This window comes from Chenopodium album, chromosome 18 (assembly GCF_948465745.1).
Source record: "Chenopodium album chromosome 18, dcCheAlbu1.1, whole genome shotgun sequence".
NCBI lineage: Eukaryota > Viridiplantae > Streptophyta > Magnoliopsida > Caryophyllales > Amaranthaceae > Chenopodium > Chenopodium album.
In genome coordinates, this window is record NC_137851.1 from 21,517,981 (window position 1) to 21,545,078 (window position 27,098).

At 42.8% G+C, this 27,098-nt stretch overlaps 1 protein-coding gene across 1 annotated transcript; it reads right to left on the bottom strand.

Annotated features, from left to right (window-relative positions):
* Positions 1-24,693: 24,693 nt before the first annotated feature.
* On the bottom strand, positions 24,694-25,587 carry LOC145591984 (uncharacterized). Its single transcript, XM_081648459.1, has one exon. The coding sequence runs from the start codon at positions 25,585-25,587 to the stop codon at positions 24,694-24,696; it is 894 nt and encodes a 297-aa protein (XP_081504585.1).
* Between the last annotated feature and the right edge of the window lie 1,511 nt (positions 25,588-27,098).

The window sequence follows — 27,098 nt, forward strand, 5'->3', positions numbered from 1 at the left end:
GAGTCTACTGGAAAACGTCCTTTCACCCTGGCTTATGGGGCAGACGTAGTAGTTCCAGTAGAGGTGCAAATCCCCAGCCTGAGAATCCAGCACTATGAGCAGCAGGGGAATGAGAAGCGCCTGCTGGAGGAGCTGGATTTCTTGCCAGAGATGCGGCTGAAAGGCCTTCAACAGCCCAAGAGAGTTAAGCACCGAGAACTGGTGCCTAGAGACCTGGTTCTCAGAAGGACTGCAGCAGTAGGGAGAGGAAACCAGCATGGGAAGCTGTCAGCCAACTGGGAAGGCCCTTTCATCATCCATGAGCAAGTAGGGCCAGGCGCTTTCCTCCTCGCGGATCAAGAAGGTCAGGTCTTAAGGAATAGTTTCAACACAGATGTGCTAAAGAAATATTTTGTTTAAAAGACAAATGGCTAAGTAGAAATAAAAAAACTTTGTTTAAGTTACGCAAAAACATTGTTTAAAATTATGTTATGTTAATCAAGGCAGCTTAAGCCATTTGAATTCAATGAAATACGAGCCTCTACGTGAGGAGTATGCCATATGGTCTTGTTCAAACATGTTTATCTATTGAGTTATGCCTTAGCATTGCACACTAATATGCAGAAAAAGCCATAGAAGTATGAAAGGCTAAAAACATCACAATAAGATGCAGCAAGATGTCATTAGGAAAAGGAGAGCGCACTTCCCTAAGTTCAACTTGCCTGCTCAACATAAAACAAGGCACCACCTCGGGGACGCTTGAGGGGGAAGCCTGGCACGTTCAACTTGAGCAGGGAAGGCGAACGAAAAGCAAAGAGGTAAGCTAAGCGGTCATCACCAAGGTTCTCTTGGTTCCACCAAGCTCACCTCTTTTATGGGGGAGAAAGGAGATAGACCAACAATAAGCTCTTACAAAGATAAGTAAGATGCATAAAATAATAAGTCGCAGCAAAACAAGCTGAACAACATAAATAAGTCGCAGCAAAACAAGCTGAACGACATAAATAAGTCGCAGCAAAACAAGCTGAAGGACATAAACAAGTCGCATGCAGCAAAACAAGCTGAACGACATAAATAAGTCACAGTAAAAACAAGCTGGATGACATGAATAAGTCACAGTAATACAGGCTGAGCGGCATACAAACAAAATACAGCCAAGAAAGCTAAAAGATATGCAAGAAAGTCTCTACGAAAACTAAGTAGAAGACACATCGTATAAGCCTTTATCATAAATAAGATGAAAGGCATAAAATTCAACAGGTTCCCACCAAGCACAATATAAGGTCAAAGGATAAAAAAGCCCTATATAGCCAAGTCAGGGAACAAAGTCAAAGAAATAGTAAGAGTAAGAGCAACAGGAAAGCCCAACCTACGAGGCCTCACCTGGTACAGCAAAGGGGCTGCTGAGCTAAGGTTTAGGTGCAACTACACCATGGCCCAGTAGCATGTCTGAACAAGCATACAGGTAGCAAGATAAGCAATAAGCAAAATAATAGAGAAGTTATCAAGCGCATATACTTACAAGCTGAACCTCTGTCCACCAAGACAGAATAAACATTTAGCAGGGAAAATACAACATTCACAAAGCTGAACCCCCATCCACCAGGATGAGGAAACATTCAGCAAAATAGTTAGAAGATCATATAATTCAAGTTAAGCTGGACAATCCCAGCAGCCAGAAAGTAAAGTGTTATGGGAAAGCACACTGAAAATACAAGCTTTGGTGGCTATACACCCTAAAGATAATAACAAAAGCTACCTAGTGACTACAGACCTAGGTGAGGGAAACTCCGATGAATCGTTGGAAGAAGGGGGAGACATCCGCCAAAACCTTTATTGCTTATCAGCTAAAGTCTCCACTCCAATGGCGGTAGCAATATCAGTGCATAAAGGCACCTCCAAATTCAGCACGGCATGATTGGGGACCTTGCAGTTGGCAACCCGAGGATGGTCAACAAGCAAATAAAAAAGGTTAGCTTCCCCAACAGCCTCAACTTTAGCCCAAAAGGTGTTGAAATGAGCCTGCTGCTCCTCACCCCCACCATAGACCCCGCTTACACAGCGGGCTACAGCCTCCCAACCTCCATCATGGCGATTAGCGAGCAGCTTGGTAAAAGCAGGAGAAAGCACAAAAGACTTAAGTGCCTCCTTTCTAGCAACTTCAAGCTCATTCTCTCGTCCATCCTACAAATCAGCCATCTCAGCCTCCAACGCTTGCACCCTAGCCTGAGAAGTTCCTAGCTGTCTCTCACAGTCCGCCAGCTTCGTCTTGGTGAGTTGGAATTCTCCCAGCTAAAGTTTCAAGCCTGCTGAATCTCATTATCCTTCTGAGTAAGGATCAGGCCCTGGTTCTTGTACTCCTTCTCCACTGTAAGCAAGGCATTAGCCAAGTAGCCAGCAGTCTTGGTAAGCTACAAACAAACAGAAGGACGAAAATAAGCTAAAGCAAAAAATAAGAAAAATAAGCAGAAGGAAGAAACAACAACAAAAAGAAAAAGCTAGAAGTATAAAAGCTAACCTTCTGTAGATCATGGCACGCAGTGATAGCAGGAAGACTGACTGAGCTGCTAGTAGAGTCAGATGGGAGACGAATGCCCTGAGTAAGGCGGTAACCCAAGGTGCCACCATTCTGTGGGTTGTCCACAAACAAGGAATCATCAGCCCTAACATTCATTAAAAGGCGGAACGAAGCATCCTCGGCTCTAGTAGAACACATCAGGGCGAATAGAAGCATCAATGGGAACCTCCCCAAACTCTATAGGTGCAGTAGGACGAAAAGTGCCCCCAGCAGAGATCGAGGTCGTAGAAAGTGGGTTCTCAAATGCATCACCTAAGAACTAGTGAACATAGGGATTAAGCTCACTAGAGTTCTGGGTGCCAGTCTCCTTAGCAATGTTCTCACCAAGAAGGGCAGTGTTGGCAGAGTGAGAAGCGAAGGGATCAAGAGCAGAGGAAGTACGGGCCTTTTTAGCAACGGGTTGGTCAGCATTGGCTGAGGGGGAGACCACAGGATCATCCTCCAGATTAATAACTGGATGATCCTGCTTGTGGGAACCCCTAGGCTGAGAATGCCCTCCCTTGATAGCACTTTGCAAGCGGCCTCGCAACTTAGAAGGGCGAGGTGGAATCCTTGGTAGCTCCGTAATAGTCTCATCTGGGAGCTGAAAATAAAAAGCCTCAGTAGAAGGACCTGTAGCTTCCTTAGCAGCAACGGTAGTACCAATGTTGGGAGAATAGTGCAGAACATGCTTAGCAGAAGTTGTGGGTTTCTCACCCACCACAGCAGTAGTCTCAACCTCCTCAGCGGGAAACTTAAGAACGTTGTCAACAAAGTCATCAGCATTATTTTTGGAATCATCAAAAGCTTGATTCAGTGGTTTATTTACCGCATAAGTCTGAGGTACCACCTGGCCGAAAGCTGCAGCAGAACGCTTCTTAGGAGAAGCACCCTACGCCACTAATGCCTCAAACCCTGAAGTAACCTCCTAGGCGTAGGACGAGTTTCCTGCCGACCCCCAACAGTGGAAGAGGAAGGCTCAGCTTCAGCATGACTAGACCCTGGGCGATTAGCAGCTTTGTAGCTAACCTTGTGATCATGCTACCACTAGGTATGTCACCCAACCGATTACCCTTCATGTCTACATAATTTTTCAAGAAAATCCGCCCAAAGTTCAACCGTCCTCGATACTCTTCCCTAGTTGCCATCCACAAAACTCGCAACTCAGGGAGCGACATCTTTCCCAAATCTTGCTTTGGGAACACCGAGTACCCCAATAACCTATGGAGCACTCTCAAACATGGTTGAAATATTTCGATAGCAAGAGAGAATCGAGCACCGAACTCATCCTTCCCTGAGATGGTGTGCCAGAAAGCATTTTGGGAGAAACCCTCCAAGTAATCATGCTCGCGGTCGGAGAAGAGAATATCCGCCCCCGGATTGAAATCTAAGGCCACATTGAACTCGGCCAAAGACATGACATGCACTTGATTGAAGAGCTGGAAGGTGATCTCATAGTCCTTATCACCAGCTGGAGTAGTACTCAAGGAAGACAAAAACTCCCAAGTAGGCTCAAGATAAGTCCGGTAGCTCTTGGTGACAAAAGGACCCAAACTAAGATTGTCGAAAAGAGTTCATAAGACCTCATCGATGCCCAATTTGATCATGCTATATTGATGGTAATGCCGTGAGGGCTTATAGGTTCTTTTCTTGAAGTTGGTCCAATGAGGTTTGTTGCTTTGATTGGCGAAATTTATTTTAGGTAGAGGAAGAGGCTCTAGGTTTTGTGTTTGAGGAGAGGAAGTGCTTGAAGGTGAGGGTTCCTCAAAGGTGATGTTGGTTTTTCTCTTTTTGGTTTTAGAGGTGAGAGCTTTCACAATTCTAGACATGCTTGCTTCACCAAATTTTCACAACCAAGATCACAAATTCAACTTCACAAATCACTTCAAATCACCAACACAACTCAATCAGCAACTTGGCTCAACCAACCAAGAACACCAATCACAACCACTTACTACCAAGATTCACCTTCCATAAATCACAACCAATTTGCACAATTAAGCACACTAGAAGCAAGATTGATCAAAAAATAGCCACTAATATCCACCATTTTGAAAAGCCCCAATTTGGTCTTCAATAGAGGAGAGAGATTGGAGATGGAGAAATAGAGGAAAGTAGTATGATTTTTGATGTAGATGATGAAATTTGAGAAGGAAATTGTTGATGTTTTAGATTATTTTGATGATTTGAGGGGATTGTTTGTTGATTTGGGGGTTAGGGTTTCGTGGGTTTGTAGCTTGGAGTGAGAAGGAGGGTGCGTTCATGGGTGAGGATGAGGGGAAATGAGGAAAAGAAAGAAGTAGGCCTCGGCTGCCCAGACGCGCGGCCGCGCAACACGCCAGCGCGCTCGCGTCCACGGCTCGCGTGCCCGCGCTAGAGGGTAGCGCGCCCGCGCCGGCTGCTCTCCTTCTTGCTTTGATTGTTTCTCTTGGTGCGTTCATACATGGGCTTAACGATCTTTATCATTCCGGGATTATTGAACCACTAAAACGACTAGTAACTAAATCCATTTTCAGAGGGTTCAACATTCCAAATTAATGAGAGCACCATAATGAACCCACCAAGCTCAAACTTGCTTCACATGAAGGCACAACTTTTCCTAACTTACCTCCTAAATTTCCTTACCCATTCAACTCGAAATTCAATAATATCAAGCATATTCTCACTAAACATCACGAAAGACCGTTCCATTGCTCATGCTCGCTCGAGGTAATCCAATTCCAACGAATTCAACCTAATAATCCAAATGCAAAACAAGTGAAAGAAAGAAAAACAATTGAAAAGAAACTAAGAAAAATAGAATCAAAAGAAAAAGTTAGAAAACCGGGTTACCTCCCGGGAAGCACTTGCTTAAGGTCCTTAGCTCAACCCTTCCTCCAAATCATGGAGGGTCAAAGAACACCACCTTATTCAAAGTGGTAGAGGGGACAAACTCTTCTTCAATTCTTAGCAACTTCACATCGTTACTTGATGAACTCTCACTTGATGAAATTTCCGGAACAAGCACATTTTGCTTCAACTTCATTTTCTTCTTTCTAAAAGCTCTCCTTTTCTTCTTTGTCTTCTTACTCCTTCTAGTGGACAGTTTCTCACCATCAATACACTTAGAGTTAACCTCGTCTTCTTGAGGGTAGAGCTTAAACCATGGAGGGATATCAATCACCTCATCATCCTCAAGGTTTAAAAGCTCATTGTTCTCTTCACTAACCTTCTTGCATTCAACACTCAAAGGCACATCATCAAAAACTTCAAGAACTTTGTCAGTGAAAGAAACAATCATGCAAACATCATCATTGAATTGAGGGGAATTGACACACATAATTCCATTCACAAGAGACAACGATTCATGCATCGGCTTAAGCTAAAAAATAGCCATATTGCTACCAACTCTCAAAGTAATAAGATCTCCTTTCACATCTATCAAAGCTCTTGAAGTAGCTAAGAAAGGTATCCCTAGAATGATAGGTATGTTATCATCTTCCGCTATTTCTAGCACAATAAAATCAACCGGAATGGTGAACTCTCCTATCTTGAGGGGAACATCCTCAACTCTTCCCTCTGGAAACTTAATAGATCGATCGGCCAATTGCAAAGTCATATTGGTTGGAAAAAGCTCACCTAGCTTAAGCATCCTAAAGACCGAATAAGGCATGTTACTCACACTAGCACCAAGATCACAAAGAACATTTTGGAACAGCTTTCCATTGATTTTGCAAGGGATAGAGAAATTACCCAGATCTTTCATTTTCTTGGGTAAGTCATTATGAATCAAAGCACTACAACATTGATGAGTGTAATTTATGGCACTCTTAGGCTAGGTTTTCTTTATAGTTTTATTCTCATTTTTAGTCCTTTTTGCCGTGTTTTTACATAATAATGCTTGCTTTGCGTGTTTGTGTGTAAGTTTAGAGAAATGCATGCTTTTAACGGTTTTCTTGTCATTTTGTTCATTTCTCGACTATTTCTCTCGATTCTTTATTTCCTTGACTTGTTTTGTAGGTGTGTTGAGTTTCCCGAGGTATGATCACCTAGGAGAAAGCTCGAGCGCATTCAAGAAAGTTGATGGAGCAAAGTTCGGGATTCCGAAAACGCAATTCAAGCTAGTTCCGCGAGCTCAAGGGTCTTGGAAGTTATGCCTTGGCTTGAGGCATTCAAACGCTTGGAAGATAAAGGAGCTGCCCTTCTCACGAGCATCGCCTCGGGAGCATGGAGATTGATCGAGCAAGCGAAGGAGGCAAGGCCATGAGCACCGAGCAGGGGTGCGCGCGCGGCACAGGGGGTGCGTGCGCGCGGCCTGGTGGTGCGCGCGCACCAGGTGCCCCGCCCCCTTCGCCCGTTTCTTCTATTTATACCCTTAAACTTTTCCTTTTTAGGGAGATGACTCAATTTGTACTTGACACTTATTTTTTTAGATTTAGTAGAGAGAGAAAGTAGAGAGAGAAGCTTAAGATTACTTGATTGTACTTGAATTTGATCTTTGATTTCAACTTGATCTTGGATTTCTTCTTCTCATCAATGAAAGTTTGTGAGATTTCTTTCCTTTGAATTTACTTTCATTGCAATTTCCTTTAATTCTTGAATGTTTGATTTAAGTTTTTCTTTGCTTTAGAATTTGTTGAGTGATTGAATTCCTTCTTGATTAAACTTGAAATGAATATGGTTGTGATTGAATTGGTTTTTTTTTTTTCATTTTCACCATGATTAGTGAGTAGATTAGTTGTTAGGGAGAAGGGGAAGCATGCTAGATTGATGATTTTTGCTAGTTGATGATCCTTGATTGATTGAATTGTTGCAATTAAATTGGTTGACATGGTTGTGCATGTGATTAATTAGACTAGGAGTGATCAACCTATAAGATTAATTTAGATTGCATTGCAAATTTCAATGACATGAACCCTTGATTTGAGAATTGCTTTAATTGATTGAATTAGATTGTGATTTTCCTAGTTAGCCATTCATAGTGAACCCTAGCTTGGCTTATAGGAGATAGCTCTTGAATTCCTTTGATTGCAACTATTGTTTGTCCTTTGTAATGTTTGAATTGATTGAGTGATCCTTTAATTAGCATAATCATTGAGCTTTCATGTGGAACCAATATCCCTAGTGTTTAGTACATTGAATTTCTCGATTTATCTATTTTTCTCGATACCTTAGTTACCAACCATATCTTCCTACAATCTTTGAAGTAGCTTGCCTAGGCTATAGCTTGCACCTACTCATTCCCTTGGGTTCGACCCTTGACTTACCATATACTCGTATTAGGTTGGTCGAGTGTTTATAAATTTTCTTTGGCTCTTGGAAAGGGTAAAAATGACCTACTTTTTCCTTACGTCAAACATTCCCCAACCTCTACCGAATCAATCTCATTGCACTCTCTCTTGCCACTCAAAATTTCCTTAAGGAACTTAGAATATCTAGGCATTTGGGTCATGGCATCGGTAAGAGGGATTGAAAGATGAACTTCCGTAAGAATATCAAGAAATCTCCCAAATTGTTCATCAATCTTGTTTCTCAAAAACTTTTGGGGATATGGAAGTTTGGGCTTGATCACCTCCTCTTGTACTTTTTCATCACTCTTCGTTTCCTCTTGGGCTTTCTTACTCACCTTCTTTGACACATTACTCTCTTTTTCCTCACTTGAATCACGCATCTTCTCATCTTCCTCACTCTCCCTAGAAACTCTCTCTTCAAGCACTTTCCCACTCCTTGTAGTGATGGAAGACACGGGTTTCTTAGATTCAACTCCTTGTGAGGGTAAATAAGAAGGGCTAGCATTCACACTCTTTTTCAAAGTGTTAGCCAATTGAGCGATATGAGTTTCAAGCATCTTATTATGTGTCATCATCTCATTAAACTTCTTATCACTTACCGACATGTAAGTGTTCAAAATTTTGTTTGGTTGAGTATAGAAATTCTCACCATTGCCTTGGGTCTTTGGAGCAAATCTGGGTGGGGGTCCCCTTTGGTTGTTATTTTGAAAATTCCCCTGGTTTTGGTTACTCCAATTACCCCGGTTTTGGTATTGGCCTTGATTTTGGTATTGATTACCATACCCTTGGCCTTGATTTTGATTATTATAACCTTGATTATTATAGTTACCTCGGAAATTTTGGTTTCCTTGGTTTCTATAACCACCATTGTTATAGTTGTCAAAATTCCCTTGTTGGTGAGCATTCCTATTCCCAAAGTTCCTTGGACTATCAAATCTTTGTCCATTGTTGTTGTTAGAAATAAAATTCACTTGCTCACAATCATTATTCTCACCATCATCACAACTCTCAAATGCATGTGGAAAACTAGAAGAATCATGGTCATATGACCCACAAACATCACAAAATACACATCCATTTGGCATATTACTTGAAGTTAAAAGAGGAGTAGAGTTAGAAGATGTACCTCTCCCCTTATTGTGGGAGGGAAGAATAGGTTCTTGTGAAGAAGAATTCTCGAGCTTTGCCTTAATTGAGGTCATCTCCTTTCCAGAGTTTGAGATTTGTGAGGATAAATTGTTGATGGCATTGAGATGGTCGATTGAATAAACCGTTGACCACTTTTGCTTGTCGACTCTCTCTCACCTTCTTGCCAATCCATGTGGTATCTCACCACATATTCAATTAGGTCCACCACTTCATCCTCCGTTTTGTTCATGATAGGGCCTTCGGCACCGACATCCAAGCAAGACTTGCCTTGAGGACTTAAACCTCCATAGAAAATTTGAATGATTTGGTAGGTAGGAATCCCATGGTGTGAGCACTCTCTTTGATACTCCTTATACCTTTCCCATGCCTCATAAAGACTCTCACGCCCGATAAGAGAGAAGGGGAAAAGCTTAAGTCGGATGAATTCTTGAGAAACCCTATTCACCTTGATTGTGTTGCAATATTTCTTAAATTCCTTAAGGTGGTTGAGAGGGCTCTCATGCTTTGAACCTCTATATTAACGCCTCTCTATCAAAGTGATCATTGCCGACCTTATCTCAAAATCATTCGCCAGTGTCGTTGGTGGAGCAATCCCACTTTCAAACCTATAAGCTCCGGGAGTTCCCAACTCCTTTAAAGCTACTCTTGGATTAGCTCCTATGCTTCCTTGTTCTTCTTCTTCTTCTTCTTGATGGATTTCCTCTCTTGGGGAACATGGACTTGAGGAACGATTGGCAACCCTTATCCTTGTTATGGTTCTCTCAATTTCCGGATCAAATGGCACTAAAATTCGACCTCGTGCCCTACGCATAAAAAACTTAAAGCAAATATCAATAGCACGGCTACAAATATAACCTAAAAGGAAGAAAATCTTTTTGTATTTTCAATTAATTGGAATAGACTCAAACAACAATAGCAATCACCATGCCTTCCCCGGCAACGGCGCCATTATTTGACGGCAGGGTAAAACCTAGGTCGTTGGAAACTAGATTTCCCGGTCAAAACAATATTTATGAATGTAAACCCAACCCAAGGTATAGGGTAAGTCTAGGTCGAATCCCAAGGGAAGGCGGGAATACTAAGGTTGATGCTAAGCTATTCCGAGAACAAGGGAATGGGTTGGTCTAAGCTATAGAAGGCAATTCAATCAAACAAATCAAATAGAAATCAAATATCAAGACACTAGGGAATTTAGGATTCACATGCATTGATAACAATCTTGCTAATTCGAGGGAATTCAATCAACTAAGCGATGCGAGGGAAAACGGAATAAGCAATCAAGATCACTCAATAGGCTATTTCCTAGGGTCAAGCTAGATGTCTCTACAAATGACTTCAAAGGAAAATCACAAATTGAGATCAAACGATAATAATAGCATCCAAATCACTTGTTCGTGTCATTGAAGGCTATTATGCAATCTAGCATGATCATCAAGGTTAGCTACTCCTCTTCAAACCAAGCACATGCACAAATTTCATTAACCAATTTAATCACATCAACAAATCAATCAAAAACCCCTAATTAGCATTAGATTATCACCAATACATGCTTCACCACATTCCCTAGCAAATCAACTACTCACTAATCATGGTGAATTGAAGAGCATAAAAAAAGAAATCATAAAACTCATAAGCAACATTGTAATTCAAACTTCAACAATCAAATTCATGCTAAACAAATCAAATTCAACAATATAACAAAATCAAACATCAAATTGCATTGAAAAGTAAAAGAATTCTTACAAAACTTTGATCAATATCAAAGAGGAATGAAGATCTCAACATCACAATCATCAAACACCAAGTTTCTCTCTTTAAAATCTAAGAACAATATCAAGAGTTCTCTCTTTAAAAATCTAATCGAAATCTAAAACAAGGATTAATTCTCTAATTCTCATTTTTCTAAAATGATTTCCTTTCTAAAAATGAAGGAAAATCTATATATAGTAAAACTAACTAAGGGGAAGTTAATTAGACGTCCAAAAGAAACCTCAAAAGGCGAGGTCTTTCACTCATGTGCGCGGCTCTACAAAATGGGTACGGAATAGGGAGAAGAAGGAGGTGCGTCCGCTCCAGGCTCGCGCATGGCCGCGCAGGTGCCTGGCGTGACCGCTCCTCTCTCGCGCGCACCCGCGCCGTGGGAACAGGGGATCCTTCCTTGTGCGGCCGAGATTGAGCCCGTGAGCTCCGGATCAGCCCCGATGAAGTAGGCAGTAACTAAGAGCTCTTTTGGTGGGTTCGAAATTACTCTTTTATTCCCACACGGTATGAGGGCGCAACCTTGAAGAACATGCTCTTGGACTCCTTTGCTTTTGGGCTTCAAATGGAGGCTCTCAAACATCGCCAACTTCCTATAATCAAAGAAGATCAAACAAGTAAAGAAGAAAATGCAATAAACTAGAAAAGCAAGAAAATAGGAAAACATCTAAGGAAAAATGCAAAGTAAAGAAAATACGAGCAAAACTAGAGAAAAGGAAATAAAAGAGATACAAATATCATGAAAAATCATCCTAAAAGAAGCTAAATGAGTGCCATAAATGACACTCATCAATACCACCTCTCGAGGGGCTAGTTGTAGGGGATAGCTCCTGTTGAGCTATTTCCTCCAGATGGAACCATTAAAAAAGGGATTCACCGCGCAAGCAAGAGCCGGCATGAGTGACCTCACACCACCTCTTGAGGGGCTAGTTGTATAGGATAGCTCCTGCTGAGCTATCACCAGGCTCCCAGACTGGCCCCCGGGGTGCGCACTCACTGTTGGAAGGATAGCCGAAGAGGCTCCTCAGCCCGATAGAGTCAGCCCGCAAGCTGACCAAGTATGACTCTCCACAAAGGAGATCGTACGCCTATAAATAGAGGGCAAAGTACAACGGAAAAGAGGTTAGACACAAAAGTTATTACATTCTCTCTATCTTTCTAAGTACACTTTCTCTCTCTAAACACATTCTGACTTAAGCATCGGAGGGGGGTTCCTCGAGCCACCCATAAGGGCAGTTTATATGTGCTGCCTTGCGCAGGTCATCGACGGGACCCATCTCGTGCCAGCAAAACCCTTCGTTCCACACCTGGAACAATTATATCTCTCTCCTCTCACGGTCCTCACCCAAACCTACTATTACTTTTTTATTATATATTTCCTCTCACATTTATTACTTTTCAATAAATTATTAACCCCTTTTCAATTAGATTGCCTAAAACTATGTGTCAATCAAACTGTAACACTTATTAAAACACAGAGAGAGTAATTAAATCGAGTTTACAACAAACGAAAGGACAGTAAAGTAACATAAGTTACTATTGGCATAAGAAGCCCTTACACAATACTAATTAAGGTCATTAACGACATTTACCTTTAAGCTATTACAACGAGTGAGGACAACACATATAAGGTTTACCAATATACATTTAAACATGTGATTGGACTATTGATAGAACGAGGGAAGTTGGTGATGATGTTTCGTGTCGTGCAAGGTTTTTTCTAACATACAATTAAAAGTCTATGAATGTTGCTGAAATGACGGAGACAACCAAAATCAGTATGCCTTACCCTAAGGGACCCTAATAATTCAAATGGATAAAATCCTCTTGAGATCTATGCTACATACATGTCAATCACATTTCTTTGCGATCTGAGAAAACCATATCTTATACTTCCTCCGTCCCATAATATAGTTCCTATTGTGTTTTTTTCACGATATTTAAGAAATGGGAGGAGAAGTGGAAAAAGCTAGACAAAAGTTAGACAAAATTACAAGGCAAGTGGATAATTTAAGGGGAAAAAAGTGAAAAGTACAATTATAGACAAAAGTTAGAGAGATAAAGTGAGAAAAGTACAATGCAAGTGGATAAGTTAAGGGTAAATTAGGAAGTTCAATGAATAAAGTAAAAAAATAAGGGTATAATGGTCTTTACATACTATTCAAAATAGAAAAAGGAACAACATTTTGGGTCTCTAAAATAGGAAAACAGAAAATATATTGTGGGACGGTGGGAGGATATATTCTCATACAAGGTCATGATGTTGTAATGACTTTTACTGTTATCACATACAATTGGATTTAACAACACCTACTACCATCCTCCTTCAACAAGGGTTTATGTAAATCTGAAATTGAAATTTTGCTACATCTCCTAACAAACATAAATAACACCACTTCCATTAAAGGAACACATTTTTATTAAAACTAAAGAGATTAAAAAGGGCAATTTCAAGAGTCAAACAACTCCATTTCATCCTCCAATTAACCCTGAAATCGACTTGTCTTCGCTTTTCGATCTATTATATTGGGTGCTTCCAATATTTAAGTTTTATTTTTTTAGAAAAATTCACTTTAATTTATTAATCTGAACTTTCAGCGATTTACTCTTAATAATCCCAACTTACATTTATTAGGGAGCGCTATGAACTTTTGGGTTGATTTTCTTCCATTTTAAAGAAAGGTGTTTCGGGGTATTTTTGGAATACCTCGGGATACTGGTCACGCTCTACCGACAATGAGACTTGGACACCTGCATAATAACGGAACTCCGGTTTATTGGAGTTCCGCCTCCGACGATTAAGTTAGATATCGAAAAACGGAATAAATTAGAGAGAGAAAGTAAAGAGAAGTTGGAGCTCTTAATGCTCTTTTTAAGGTTATGTTATAATCCCCCCTCCCATCATAAATGATTGGGGTATTTATAGGGGTGAAGATTTGTGCCCCTTAGGGTTAGTGACCTAAGAATTTGTGCTCTGATTGGCTGCACAATCAGTGTAGGACACGTGTCCCTCTAAGGCACCTTTTTTGCGGAATTCAAGGGTTGTTGGGCCTCCTGATGTAAGGAGGCCTTTACTCTCTTTATTTTTCAGGTGCTCTTTGTTTTTTATACGTGTCGTGTTCCTATAGTGACATGTGTCGCCTCTTAATTGGGCCACGTGTCACCGTGGGATTGGAGCACGTATTTGGGGTATTTTTTACCCTTAACATTTGCCCCTCATAGGGGGTGACTCATTCCCAACGGGCCACCTCCTCTTATCCCACTCGTCCGAGTACTCAGGAGTCTTTGAACATTTGAGGATGTGTGCAGAGGTCGGACAGGGTCATCTGTCCGTCCGTCTGATTGGGCTAAATGCCTTGTCCGATTACTCTAACGTTTTTGAGGAACTTGGTCTAATCGTCAGTCAGACGGAATGGGCCGAAGGGCTTTAAATTAGGCCGATGCCTTGTTCGCCTCGCCTGAAATCTTCAGGGGACTTCGTCTGATAGTCAGGCGAACAAGAGGGGCCAAATAGCCTTAAATTGGCATCCAGCTGTTCTCCATTTTTCAAGAAAATGGTTCAACTTTCGAGGCAGGTGTTGAATTTGTGACGTCTGTTCAAATTCCATCTTAAATGACTTGACACCCGTTCTCATTCCGTCTTAAGTGACGGGGCGATTTTTTAACCGTTTGACTTCTAGGTCAAATTTTTTTTGAATGTTAATCGTTTGGCATTCTTTAGGCGGGAACGGTGGTTGTTACCGTTTTACCCCCATGAATTTTGCCTATAAATAGTGAGGGTTTAACCTCATTTCTTTACTTTGCATTTTTAACTTTCTAGAGAGAAGTCAGAGCTTCTAGAGAGAGAAAGTTACTTTGCTTCGAATCTTCAAGAGCTTAGTCATGCATTTGAGTTTTCGGACCAAGCAGTTGAGTTTTCCGGTCATCCTTCATCCAAGAACTTAAAAGTCCTCCAGCTTTCTACTCGGACAAAGGTAATCGAACACTCTCTTTTTCTTTCTTGATTTTCTTATTCTTTTTATTTAATTTTTACGAACATCCTGGATCAACACTCGACCTCATCCGTTTCTCCTCATGAGGTCGTCTGTTCGCCTGGGACTGAGGAATCTAGAGTGGACAGGGATGAGTCCTTGTCTTTATGGAGTGGGTCCATTTCTAGTGCGTACCAACTCACCCCACCTATTCTTCTATGTCTCTACAGCCGAACATGGCGCGTACGAGGAAAACGCACGACCTTCTTGCTGCAAGAAATCCGAATGGCAGCCTAGTCCAACCCTTGGCCTCTTATGATCCGAATAATACGGACGTGGAGACCACAACCTCAAACACAAACACAAATACAGCCACTACTGTTGGTGGTAGTGAATGCTCGGCAGTCGAAGTGACTACCTCCTTTGAGGAGCGCCAAAATCAACTAGGCACATCTACTTCTGGATGGAGCGAATGTATCCCTTGCTTTATTCGCTAACTCGATCCTTGGACCAGATGAGTTGCCAACTTCTTTGTCCCGCTCTTCATCTCGAACGGCCGCAGGTCAATCTGGCCAAAATCAGCCGCAAGCTTTTGTGGCAGCCGAGCGAAGTCTTCCTCTTCCTTTTTCTCATCATACCGGGTCGGCCAGACCTAGGACTGACATTGTAATTTCCGAGCCGATCGACCTCCCCCGTAACGCTCTATCAGGAAATTAAAATTCAAGGGATGGAAAGAAAGACAAGGGCAAGGCCCCCTTGGTGCCCAAAGGAACTGTACTGGCCGAGCCAGGGCAGGGCTCGATTGGAGGTAGCTCTGCCAAGGCGGATGAGTTGGACAGAGTTGTGTCCCGTGACTTTGGTTCGGCAAGGGTCCCTGAACCTCAACCGGCCGAGCAGGAAGGTGAAAATCCTGACGTCGAGGCCGAGGCCGAGGAGAATGATTTCAGCAGCCTCTATGGCTGCATGATAGGGGAAATTGCCTTGGGTTTCCTCAACGAACGGTTCGAGGAATGGAAGGAGTTCCTCATGCTAGGGGAAGGCTTTGAGATAAGTCCTCCTTGAACCTCAGGCTCGATCGCCGCTTCTGACGATCCTAAGGTAGTCCGCCGGGGCTTCAATGTATATAGGGCAGCCCTAGAGGTCGGCCTCCGCTTTCCCCTTCATCCATTCGTCCAGGAGCTGCTGGACGAATATCAGATTGCTATGGTGCAGCTAGCGCCGAATAGTTGGGCCAACATTTTTGGCTACTTGATGACTTGCTTGAGGATGGGCTTCACCCCTAATTTTCCGGTCTTCTGAACCATGCACAGCATGGTAAAACTAAAGGCTGATGCGGACGGGTGGTTTGTTCTGAACACCCAGCCAGAATACATGGTGGTCCTGCACAAGCCGTCTAAATGGCATGACTAGAAGCAGAGATTCTACCTTATCCGGACTGGGGATCGAGCGTTTAATAGAAAAACGAACCACTTCAACGCTTCCCGTGTTCAACTTGGACAAGGGGATCACCGGTCAACCCGTCCTCCAATCCATCCGGACCACTCCCATCAACTTGATTATTTCTCGGTTAAGAGGGAGTTTAGAGGGGGTCGCTAAGTGGCCATTATTCCCAAGTGGATTCCCCTAGTAATTTGGCTAAGGAATCCCTTGTTCATGTCTTCGTTCAGCCTACTCCGAAATTACACTCTTGGTGGACTTTTGTAACGTGTGTTCTTGATTTTACTTTGAGTTGAGAATTTTCTAACACCCAATTTTCTCTTAACAAAACAAGCGATGTCTCAGCTTGACCTGGCACAAAAGGGGGAGGTTGACATGAACGAGTTCAACATGGAGCGTTATCGGCTCCTGAGGCAGCAGTACGAGGCGGCAAGAAGTGTAAGACATGGCTTTTTTTTTTCTTTTTTTTTTTGCGTTCGATCTGCAACACTTTGGATGGGGATCCTTTTCTGGGTAACCTTACTGAATGTTTCCTCTTCTTTTTCAGTCTGCTACCCCTAGGCCAGCGAGGAAGCGATCGGCATCGGCTTCAAAGGACAAAGAGTCGTCCAAATCTCGCAAAGTTTTGGCGTCCAAGACCCCCTCAGGGACGCCGACGGCCAGGGCAATGTCGCGGGTTGCACCATCGCAACCTAAAGGAGAGCAACCCCAGTTGACACCTAGTGGGGACTCCAAGCCTTCGGAGCCAAAACCGTCCCAGGTGGCCTGAGACTAGCCCGTCCTAGGGAGGGAGAGCCGACCCTGGACAACACGGCCGGCCATGACTCAACTCCGCATGTTGAGTATCTAGGGACTCGGGCCTCTGGTTCCCGGGCTTAAGAAGGGTAGCTGTCTCCGCCCAAAGCGGACGAGCAGCCTCTGCCAACGCCCACCCCTAAGAGGCGCCCGCATATCCCTCATCTCTCAGAAGGAACTCGTACATCTTCATCTTCGTTTTCTTCAAAGTTAACTTTTATTCAGAATTCTAACTTCTCTTTATTTTGTAGAAATTTCTAAAGAGATGGACACTCGGCTTCCTAGGTCTTCTCTGACTGGGACCGAACGCAAGGCCGTCTGGACGCTATCTAGCAGGCCGTCCCGAGCGAGACTTAGAAAAAGTTCCGAGGTATCCATGATGGGCACCTTGATCCAATGATCAAAAACTGTTTTGAGGTAAACTGACTCGACTTCTAAATTCTTAGCTTATTTCCTTACTTTTTTCCTTTACTTATCTTTTTCCATTCGTCCGCAGCTTCTCCTTAGGCTCTTTGCCTTCCAAGACAGGCGTCCGAGGCAGAGGTGTGAGATCCAGTCGGCTTGGGATGACCTTAAGCGGCTGCAGGACGAGAACACTGGCCTGCTCGCTCTTAAACAAGTCCGCCATCAGATGGCCATGAATACCCTGACCAAAAAGGCAGCCAAGCAGGCTGAAGACATCGTCAAAATTGGCGATGCTCTTATGAGAGAACGACCGGTTAATGAAGCTCTCGCCAAAGAGAGGGACGAGGCGGTCAGTCTGGCCAAGCTAGAGACCACTAGGGAGGCGTTGAACACAGCACTTCAGGCTGCGGACGAGCGCGTCTAAGTGACTGAACGCCTAAGGAAGGAAGTGGAGGAGCTGAAAAAACATCTTAATGCTCCAAGGCCAATTCCTGCAGCAGACGTTGTCCGGATCGAGAAGTCCGCCCTTACCCGCTTCAAAAACCGATTTGAAGGATACCTTTTCAATGATGGTGGAAAGGGACAAGCTCGGCTACTATCTAGAGCGCTTCACTAGGCGGCTGGACTTTCTAACCATGAAGGATGAGTGTGAGGCGGTTGGGCTGCCCGTCTCCCCCTTCGTCGTGACTCCTTCCCCTCCCCCCAGCGATACTGAAGATGGGAAAGACGAGGAAGAAGATGCGGCCGAGGATAAGGAAGCTCCCCAGACTAACAATGCGGCCAACGCTGGCGATGGGGGTGAGGATGCGGCCGAGTGAGGAGCCCTCTTCTGAAGCTTGTTAAGCTTTATGTCTTCTATTTTAACTGCTTTAATTGAACAAATTTTTTTATTGCCGCCTGTTTTGAGCGGCCTTTGTAAAGATATTTTGCCGCCTTCTAAGCGGTTTTATGCACTTCCATACTTAGCAGTTTTTTTTATATATATTCTTTTTATTGCTATTTGTACGATCAACTGGGATCAAGTGAGGGTATGCCCCTTTATTCGACGATTGCCTAGTCCAAATTCTAAGTGGTTTGATTAACTTAGTAGATTTTATACCTTAAAGTGTATGTATACCAGTAAGTTAATCAAATCATATATAATGATTTCCCTTGGACTAGGTGAACGCCGAATCAACATTAAGTATACGACCTTTTATTTGCTTTGGTGGAGTCGTCCGTTGAAGCTATCGCTCGGACAGACCCAAGAAATTTCAAGCATTATCGCAACTTGTAAATTTCCATTTATTTGGGCTCGTTCGCCTAGGGAATCTTCGTCCTAAATGGGCAGCATATGCCTTAGACAAACTTACAACTTCCCATTTGTCTTTCATTCGGCCAGGTGGGGGCCAGATGGCAAGATTGGCCTTTTAAGCTAGTTGGCTAAGTGGCTGAACAAAGTATTTCCTTACTTAACTTTCTACTCGGCTGAAGCGCAATGCCTTTCTTTTAGGTGCATCAGCGTTCGATCAGGTGTGGCCGCGCCAATCTGTTTTGATATGCTCTTATTGAGTTTCTACTTGACCTACACCCTATACTCTATTTTGAGAAGACCGAGTTCCTACGTTGAAGCAACTCTGTTTCTCTTTTCAGGCGGATGTTGTGTCTATTTTTCGGTGGCCGGACAGCATTACTGTGAACCTCCTAGTTGTTCAATTCATTCGACATTTAGCTAAACAATATAGACATGCAAAACAGTAAAAAACAAAGAATTTAACAACAATGCTTGGCTTTTCATTAATGTTTGTCAAAATTTTTACATTGTTGGGGCCGTTCGGCTTAATTACATCATTCGGCCATTAAGGCTTAGTTAAACTACTTAGTCATTCAGACTTGGATGCAACAACTGGCTGATAAGCTTTAAACGTAGTATTTTTTCAGATTGTCCGTATTCCATGTACGAGGTATAACATGGCCATCTAAGGCTTCGAGATGGTACATACCATCTCGCACTTCTTCTTTGATTCAGTAGGGCCCTAACCAGTTCGGGGTTAGCTTTCCATCTTCATTGGCTCGGCCTACCGCTTCCATCTTTCTTAAAACCAAATCCCCCATCTTGAGCAGACGCTTAGACACTCGGCGGTTGTATGCCCTTGTCATCCTTAAACGATAGATCTCGTGTCTATGCGCCGCATTGCCCCTGGCTTCTGGAAAGAAATCTAGGGCAGTCTTCATGGCCTCCCAATTGGCTGATTCATCATACAACATTACTCGGAGAGTAGGCTCGAACATCTCAATTGGGAGTACTACTTCGGCACCATACACTAGGAAGAATGGGGTTTCTCCTGTGGAACTTTTTGTTGTTGTTCGTATGGACCATAACACATTAACCAACTCATCTGCCCACAGGCCGCCTGCTTTTTTAAGCTTATGCTTGATGCCGTTGGAGATCACCTTGTTATAGGCCTCTACCTGGCCGTTGCTTGTGGACGGCCGATCGAGGCAAAACAGTGAGTGATGCCCTGCTCACTTAGCCATTCCTTGAGTTGGCGCTTTTCAAACTGGGGTCCATTATCAAACACCATAGACTGTGGCACTCCATAACAAGTAATTATATTTTTCCAAATGAAGGTTGATACATCCGTTCACTTGATCCCTCGGACGGCCTTAGCTTCAACCCACTTTGTGAAGTAGTCGACCGCTACTAGCACATACCGCCTCTTGCCCGACGCTGGCGTATACAGCCCCAAGATGTCCATGCCCCACTTGGCAAAGGGGAGTGGACTACTTATGGCTGACAATGTCCCTAGGTGGGTAACTTTCTCGGCTAAGGCCCGTCCTCCAATATGCGAACCACAATGTCCTTTGTGGAGGTCGTCCAGCACATCATACCCTCTTTCCGGGTTTATACACTTCAGGTACGGTTTCACAAAAGCTTTTTTGAATAGCTCCCCATTCTTCATCTCGAACCAGGCCGCTCTCTTTTTCATCAACCAGCTCTCTTTCGGATCGGCCGGGAGTAATTCATCCCTTAGGTAAGATATGATTTCGTCCATCCAAGTGGAGCTTTTGTCAATAATCTGTACTGGCTCGGCATCAATACTCCTCTTTTCTTTTACTTCCAAAATACTGATCTGGAAGTATCACATGATGCCGAGGATGTTAATTTAGAGAGCACGTCCACTTAATGATTTTCTTAACAGGGGACTTGTTATAGGGTAAAATGCTCTAGGCTCTCGGCCTCTTCTTTAACCATCTGTAGATATTTCATCATGGGCAGCTCCCTGGCTTCATAGTCTCCGTTCACTTGGCTGACTATCAGCTGGGAGTCCGAGCTTGCATCAATTTATGTTGCCCCTTCTGCCTTATACATTCTAAGGCCGCCCAACAGGGCTTCGTACTCGGCCTCGTTAGAGGCTTGAAATTGAAATCTCATCGCATACTCAAACTTATCCCCTTCAGGAGACTGACAAATGATACCAGTGCCACATCCAGTCGCTGTTGCAATACCATCCACATAGACCTTCTAGATTTGGTCCCCTACCGGCTGCAAGTCCGGGCGAGTCATTTCAGCAAAAAAATCAGCAAAGGCTTGCCCCTTGATCGCTTTCCTGGGTTCGAACGTGATGTCGAAACCTCTTAGCTCTAGGGCCCATTTGAGCATCCGGCCACTGGCTTCCAAAGTTTCAAACTTAAGTTGCTAGTCTGTGTAGAGCACAATTGAATGGGCTAGGAAATATGGTTGTAGCTTCTTTGATGCCATAAACAAGGCGAGACACCGAACTTCTCAATGGGCGGATACCTAAACTCGGCATTATGCAGTACATGGATGATGAAATAGACTAGGATCTGGTGGCCGTCCCTTTCAACAAGCAGGACAACACTTAAGGAGTGTTCTGAAATGGCAAGATACATGTATAGTTTTTCTTCCTTGAGTGGACTGACGAGCCGAGGCAATGTATGCAAATGGCTTTTTAACTGTACGAAGGATTCCTTGGCCTCTTCTGTCCTCTCGAACATTGCTTTCTTCTTAATAGTCTGAAAAAAGTACCGGCACTTATCCCCTGATCTTGACAAAAATCGGCCGAGTGCAGCTAAACAACCTGTCAATCTCTACACTTCTTTGATTGTCCTCGGCGACTTCATGTCCAAGACAGCTTGAATTTTTTCAGGGTTGGCCTCTATTATTCGTTGATCGATCAGAATTCCGAGAAATTTGCCGGACTCAGCACCAAAGACACACTTCTTTGGATTTAGCATCATCTTATGCTGCCTGAGTTCGGTGAATGTTTCTCGGAGATCTTTCAAATGGTTGGCCGGCTCTTTTGACTTGACAATCATGTCATCAATATATGCTTCCATGTTCCGGCCAATCTGATCTCTAAAAACTATATTCACAAGTCTTTGAAAAGTAGCAGGGGCATTCTTGAGGCTGAACGGCATGACTTTATAACAGTACAACCCTTGCTCGGTCACGAACACAATTTTCTCTTGGTCTTATTCCCACAATGGAATCTGGTGGAATCCGAAGTATGCCCGTCCATAAAACTCATAAGAGCATGTCCAGTCGTAGAATCGACCAGTCGGTCAATCTTATGCAGGGGAAAGCTATCTTTCGGACATTCCTTGTTGAGATCAGTGTAATCTACGCACATTCTCCAGGTTTCATTCGGCTTTTTCACAAGAACTACGTTGGCTACCCAATCTGGGTAATAACATTGCCGAATGAAACCAGCGTCCAACAGCATTCTGACTTCGGCAGCGGCCGCCTGATTCCTTTCTTCCCTGTGATTCCGTTTCTTCTGACGGACGGGCTTAACAAGTGGATTTACAGCTAGCTTATGCACAGCCAGGTCTAGGCTAATACCTGTGTAGGGAATATTTCAAGCATTATGATCCCAAACTTGAACCCCACTGTGATCATACACTAAAGTATGGTGGCGTTCCAAAGGGAAAGAAAAAGAGCAAAAAGAATCGCCAACAAGTTTTAGGAACTTGTAAACCCAAAAGACAATCCAAAAGGACCATCAACTCCATAAGGTCTTGAACCAAACAGGGTCCGGGGATGAGGGTACGAATCCAATCTACAAAAGAAAGGATCCGCCCTATAAAATAGGCCTCTACTTTGTTCTGCTCGTATTCATGCGCGCTTTTCGAATAACATACAAACATTATATTGAACCTACCCTGTTTAATCTATGTTGGTTGAGATTAATGCACAAATAATACTATTATTGGCGATCACTTGAGTTAAAATCACATTAGCCTAAACCAAATTAATAATTATCTTATTAAGCGTGATTTCAAGTACAAATTCCCTTTAACAATCATAAAAGGTGTGATCAAGCAATAACAATAAAACATAAATAATATCAAGCAACATAATAATAAATCAATAACAATAATGATAATAGCATGATAAGGCATAATAAAGCTTAATAATAATAGCAAGATCCTAGGCATGATACTAACAAGGTTAATAACAAACCCTAGCATGTCACTAAACAATAAAGATCGAAGCTTTAAACCTAACATGGTACTAACATGATATTAGAAAGAGTAAAGGCATCCTAAACATGATACTAGAAAGCATAAAAACATCCTAACATGATACTAGGAATATTAAACATCCTAACATGATACTAGGAATTATAAGACAATAATAAACAAATCTAAACATGCTTTCTACATTGTGAAAGAAATAGGGAGTAAGCTAATCTACTTACTTTGAAGCCTCGTACCTCTTTCTAATAACAAAATACACAAGTTAGTAAACTTCAATGAAAATAATAAAAATTAATTAAAGAATTAAATTGAAATCAAATTAAACAAAGTTTTGACTAGTTTTGGACCAAACCCTCAGAAATTATCAACCTTTCACGTCTAGGGCGAAGGCAACTTCGAACTTGGCTAGGTGTTTCAAGATCTTGTGAATGCGGAATTGTGTTTGTAAAAACTAGTTTAGAAAGAGAGAGAAAAAGAAAGAATTAAGTAATTCATAATGAGAGTTGATAGAGAGAATTGATGATGAGAGTTGATTGTAGATGAGAATTGATAGAGAGAATTGATGAACGAAAACGGGGATCCGAGGACCCTATTTATAAGGAAAAAGTCCGGAAAATCATAGAATTTGATAAGGAATAAAACTCCACTCTGTCGCTAATAAACCGACCTTGTCGCCATAAATTTATCCTGTCGCCAGGCGACAGAGTCTGTCGCGAGGCGACAAACCTGTCATTTGGCGACAAAGACAGTTTTTGCGGATTTTGTTTTTATCATATCTTTTGATCTAGAAGTCCAAATAAGTCATATAATATGTCGTTGGAAAGTTCTTGAGGTCTACTTTCTAATGCAATTGGAATACGATTAAAATATTGTGCAGATAAAAAGATATGGCCGAAATAGTAAAAGGGTGTCAGTTTTTGATAGAGTTTCGTATATCTTTCATATCTTTTTCGTTATAGCTCGGATTTAATATTATAATATATCATTGGAAAGATAATTTCAAGATCTATCCAACCATATAAAATTTGGATAAATTATATGAGGCACGAAAATAATATCAAACTATCTTTGAACATCTTTAAATCCGAATAGAATTAGGAAAGTTTTAAAGAAGGAAAGTTTATATTCAAATCAAATTCCATGATCTTATCTTTTCAAAAAAAGATAATTAAGATATTTTAGAAACTTATAGAAGATTCTAATCAATCCTAATTAGTTTAGGAACAGGATTAAACCTTTGGACCCTCCTCATGATCATTGGGTCGTAGGTAAAATCCAGTTTGGGCCCAGTTTAGTATTTTGGCCATAACTTCCTCATTATTCATCGGAATTGGGCTTATAATATATTGTTGGAAAGGTTTTTTCAAGCCCCATCCAACTACACCATTATTGAACCCTTATCATGGACCAAAATAAACTGAATTGGACGTTTTCATGAAATAGAGTGGGTTTTCGAAAACAGAAAAAGAGATTTTTAATAAAAACTAACCGCATCACTTGACTTTTCACACTTTCACCTCATTCGTTTATGGTTCGACGTGAAAGGCATTCATCACTGGGTTTGGTTATGGGGAGACACAAATGGGTGTCTACAACCTGTCATTTCTCTTACTTTAAATGCAAACACATCTTTGAACACTCTCAGCAGCTTGATCAGGTTGTGTCCAAGCAGACCCATAGCTATAGTGCCTACTTTGACTGTTCTATCTGGTTGATCGGGGTCTAGCACTATATTTTGGTGTTTGCCGGCTGGCTGGGGTCTTAACTCTTCTGGCCGGCCGACGGTCATTAATTGCTAGGCATGCTCTCTTTTGATCGACTTTCTCTTTTGGCCGACCTGGTATGCTTGGAGTGACCCTTCATCTGAGTTTGGCTCGGATGACTTTCCTCATCCTCGAAAAGTCGGCTTTACTGCCAATTGGTTACACTCTTTCGCCATTTTTTGATTTCCTTGAATCAAGCCAATTTTCCCGTCCGACCTCTCAAACTTCAATAGCATCAGATGAGGAAAAATTACTGCCTTGGCTGCGGTTAAAGTAGGGCGGCCGAGTATAACATTGTAGCCTGTAAGCTCTTTGACCGCTAGGAAGCCGACGACCATGTCCCTTCCTTCCCCCTTCGGCCCAAACCGGACAGGTAGGTTTATCTGACCGGCTGGGTGTATAACATTTCCTCCAAACCCAACCAACGGGTGAGAGATATCTTTGAGAGCGTCTTGTGGGAATTTCAAATTCTCAAAACAGACCAAGCTGATAATATCAGACGAACTGCCCGTATCTATCAGTACCCGTTTAACCTTCAAATTAGCTATCTTCAGAATAAACACCATAGGGTCGTTGTGTAAGGCCTTGACCTCACCTTGATCTGCCTCACTGACCGTTACTTCTGGGAAAGGTTTAACCTTAACCCCCTCAGCATGCATTACTTTTACAAAATTCCATGGGTCTTGCTTAATTCCCTTCATGGTAGGGCCGCCTGTAGCAAAGCCGCCTGATATGACAGCCACAAAGCCAGAATCGGTGCTGTTTCCATCATCTTCCTTGTCATTTTGCTTTTTCTTTTCGGACTTGTTGTTCGTCCGGGTGTATGTGAACTTTAAGACATATGAATTCAGCATGCCCTTTTTGGCTTGTTTATCCAACAACCTCTTCAAATTGATGCACTCATTTGTGTCATGTCTCACGTCCTTGTGGTAATGACAGTACTTGTTTTTGTTGTGATACTGGGCCGAACCTCTCAGCGGTTGGGGCTTTTCGAACTCAAACTTATCCTTAATTTTCATCAGGATTGAGTATCAATCCTTGTTAAACTCATACTGAGGCTCGTACGTCTTGGCCTTCTTGGCTTTTGTCTGCTAGCCGTCGACCACCTAGACTTCTTTTCTTTTGTTTTTTCCGTCTTTCTTTTTTCCGGCCAAGTCTTGCTGAGAAGATTACTTCTTCTCAGCCCCCTTGGTCGGTACTTCAGCTTTTGTGAGTGAACAGAAATCAGCTGCTTCAATGTAGGCCTCGGCTTCCCGCCGAACACCTGCGTACGGCTGGACCTTTTTCTTGAGCAAGTCAAACTTGAAACCATTATGCCTTAACCCCCGAAGAAATTCCGAATAGGCCATTTCGTCCGGCAAGTTCTGAATTTGGCCTTTTTCTTAATTAAACCTCTGAACTTACAAGCTCAAACCTTCGTTCTTCCCTTGGACGATCGTAGCCAAGTTAAGACTAGTCTTCCTTGGGGGAATATTGTAAGAGAAGTTTCCAACAAACAATAGACTGAGAGTGGTAAAACAATTGATGCATCCGGCCGGCAGGCTGTTGAACCAGTCCCGCGCCACGCCCTTAAGGGTGGCCGGGAAGCACCTGCACCATGTGGCATCATCCACACTTTGCAAATACATCAGGTTTCTGTAAGAAGTGACGTGCTCCTCTAGGTTGCCCGTACCATCGTAGGCACCCACAAGTACACTTTTAACTTTTGCTGGTTAGGGGGAGTTGAGAATTTCCTAAGAAAACAGAGGCGACTTGTCACCAAGATTTAACAAGCGCATTTTCCAATCAATAGGCTGAAGCTGTGCAGACGTATCGGCCAAGTAAGCTCCCTGGTCGAATGGCTTGCCATATTGCCCGTATTGTCCGAAGACAGGAGGGTTAGGCGGCAGAAAAGCATTAAAATTCTTACGGGTCTAATATTGAATTGGTTGAACTGGAACTGGAGTTTGAGTATGATGAGCTTGGCTTCCGCTTGTCCTAGCCGAGCTGGTATGCTTGGAGGAGGTATGGTTTAAGAAATCATCCGGCATAGTTGGTGTAGAGGCTGTGTCCGAATAGGCTATTCGTTCACGCTGCTTGTGCCGAATGTACACTCTTGCATTCCTCCAACGTCGAGACGGCTCAGTAATCTCCTTTTATGGCCGTCTAGTCTGCCCCCTAGCCGAATGCGTTTTCTCGAGGAGCTGGGACATATCTGCCCTTGGGACCCTCGGTGAACGCTCATGCTGGCGGTATGGAGTATTTCCAGCATCTTCGGCATTAGTCCCTTTGCTTTGAGTTTTCTTTTGGTTGCCTTCTCCCTCTCTCCTGGGCGGTGGCCTAGAAGAAGAAGGCCTCTTACTCTCTAGCTCTTTTCGGAGCTTGCTTAAGGCAAGCTTGAGTGAACCAGCAGTAACCGGAGGATCCTCGGCCTCATGAAATGAAGCGGTTAGAGGATCACTAGAATGGATTGTCTATCTTCGACATGGCCGTCTTGGCCGGGGCCAGGGCCGACACCTGGTGTCTGACCATCTATTGCCATTACGGACGA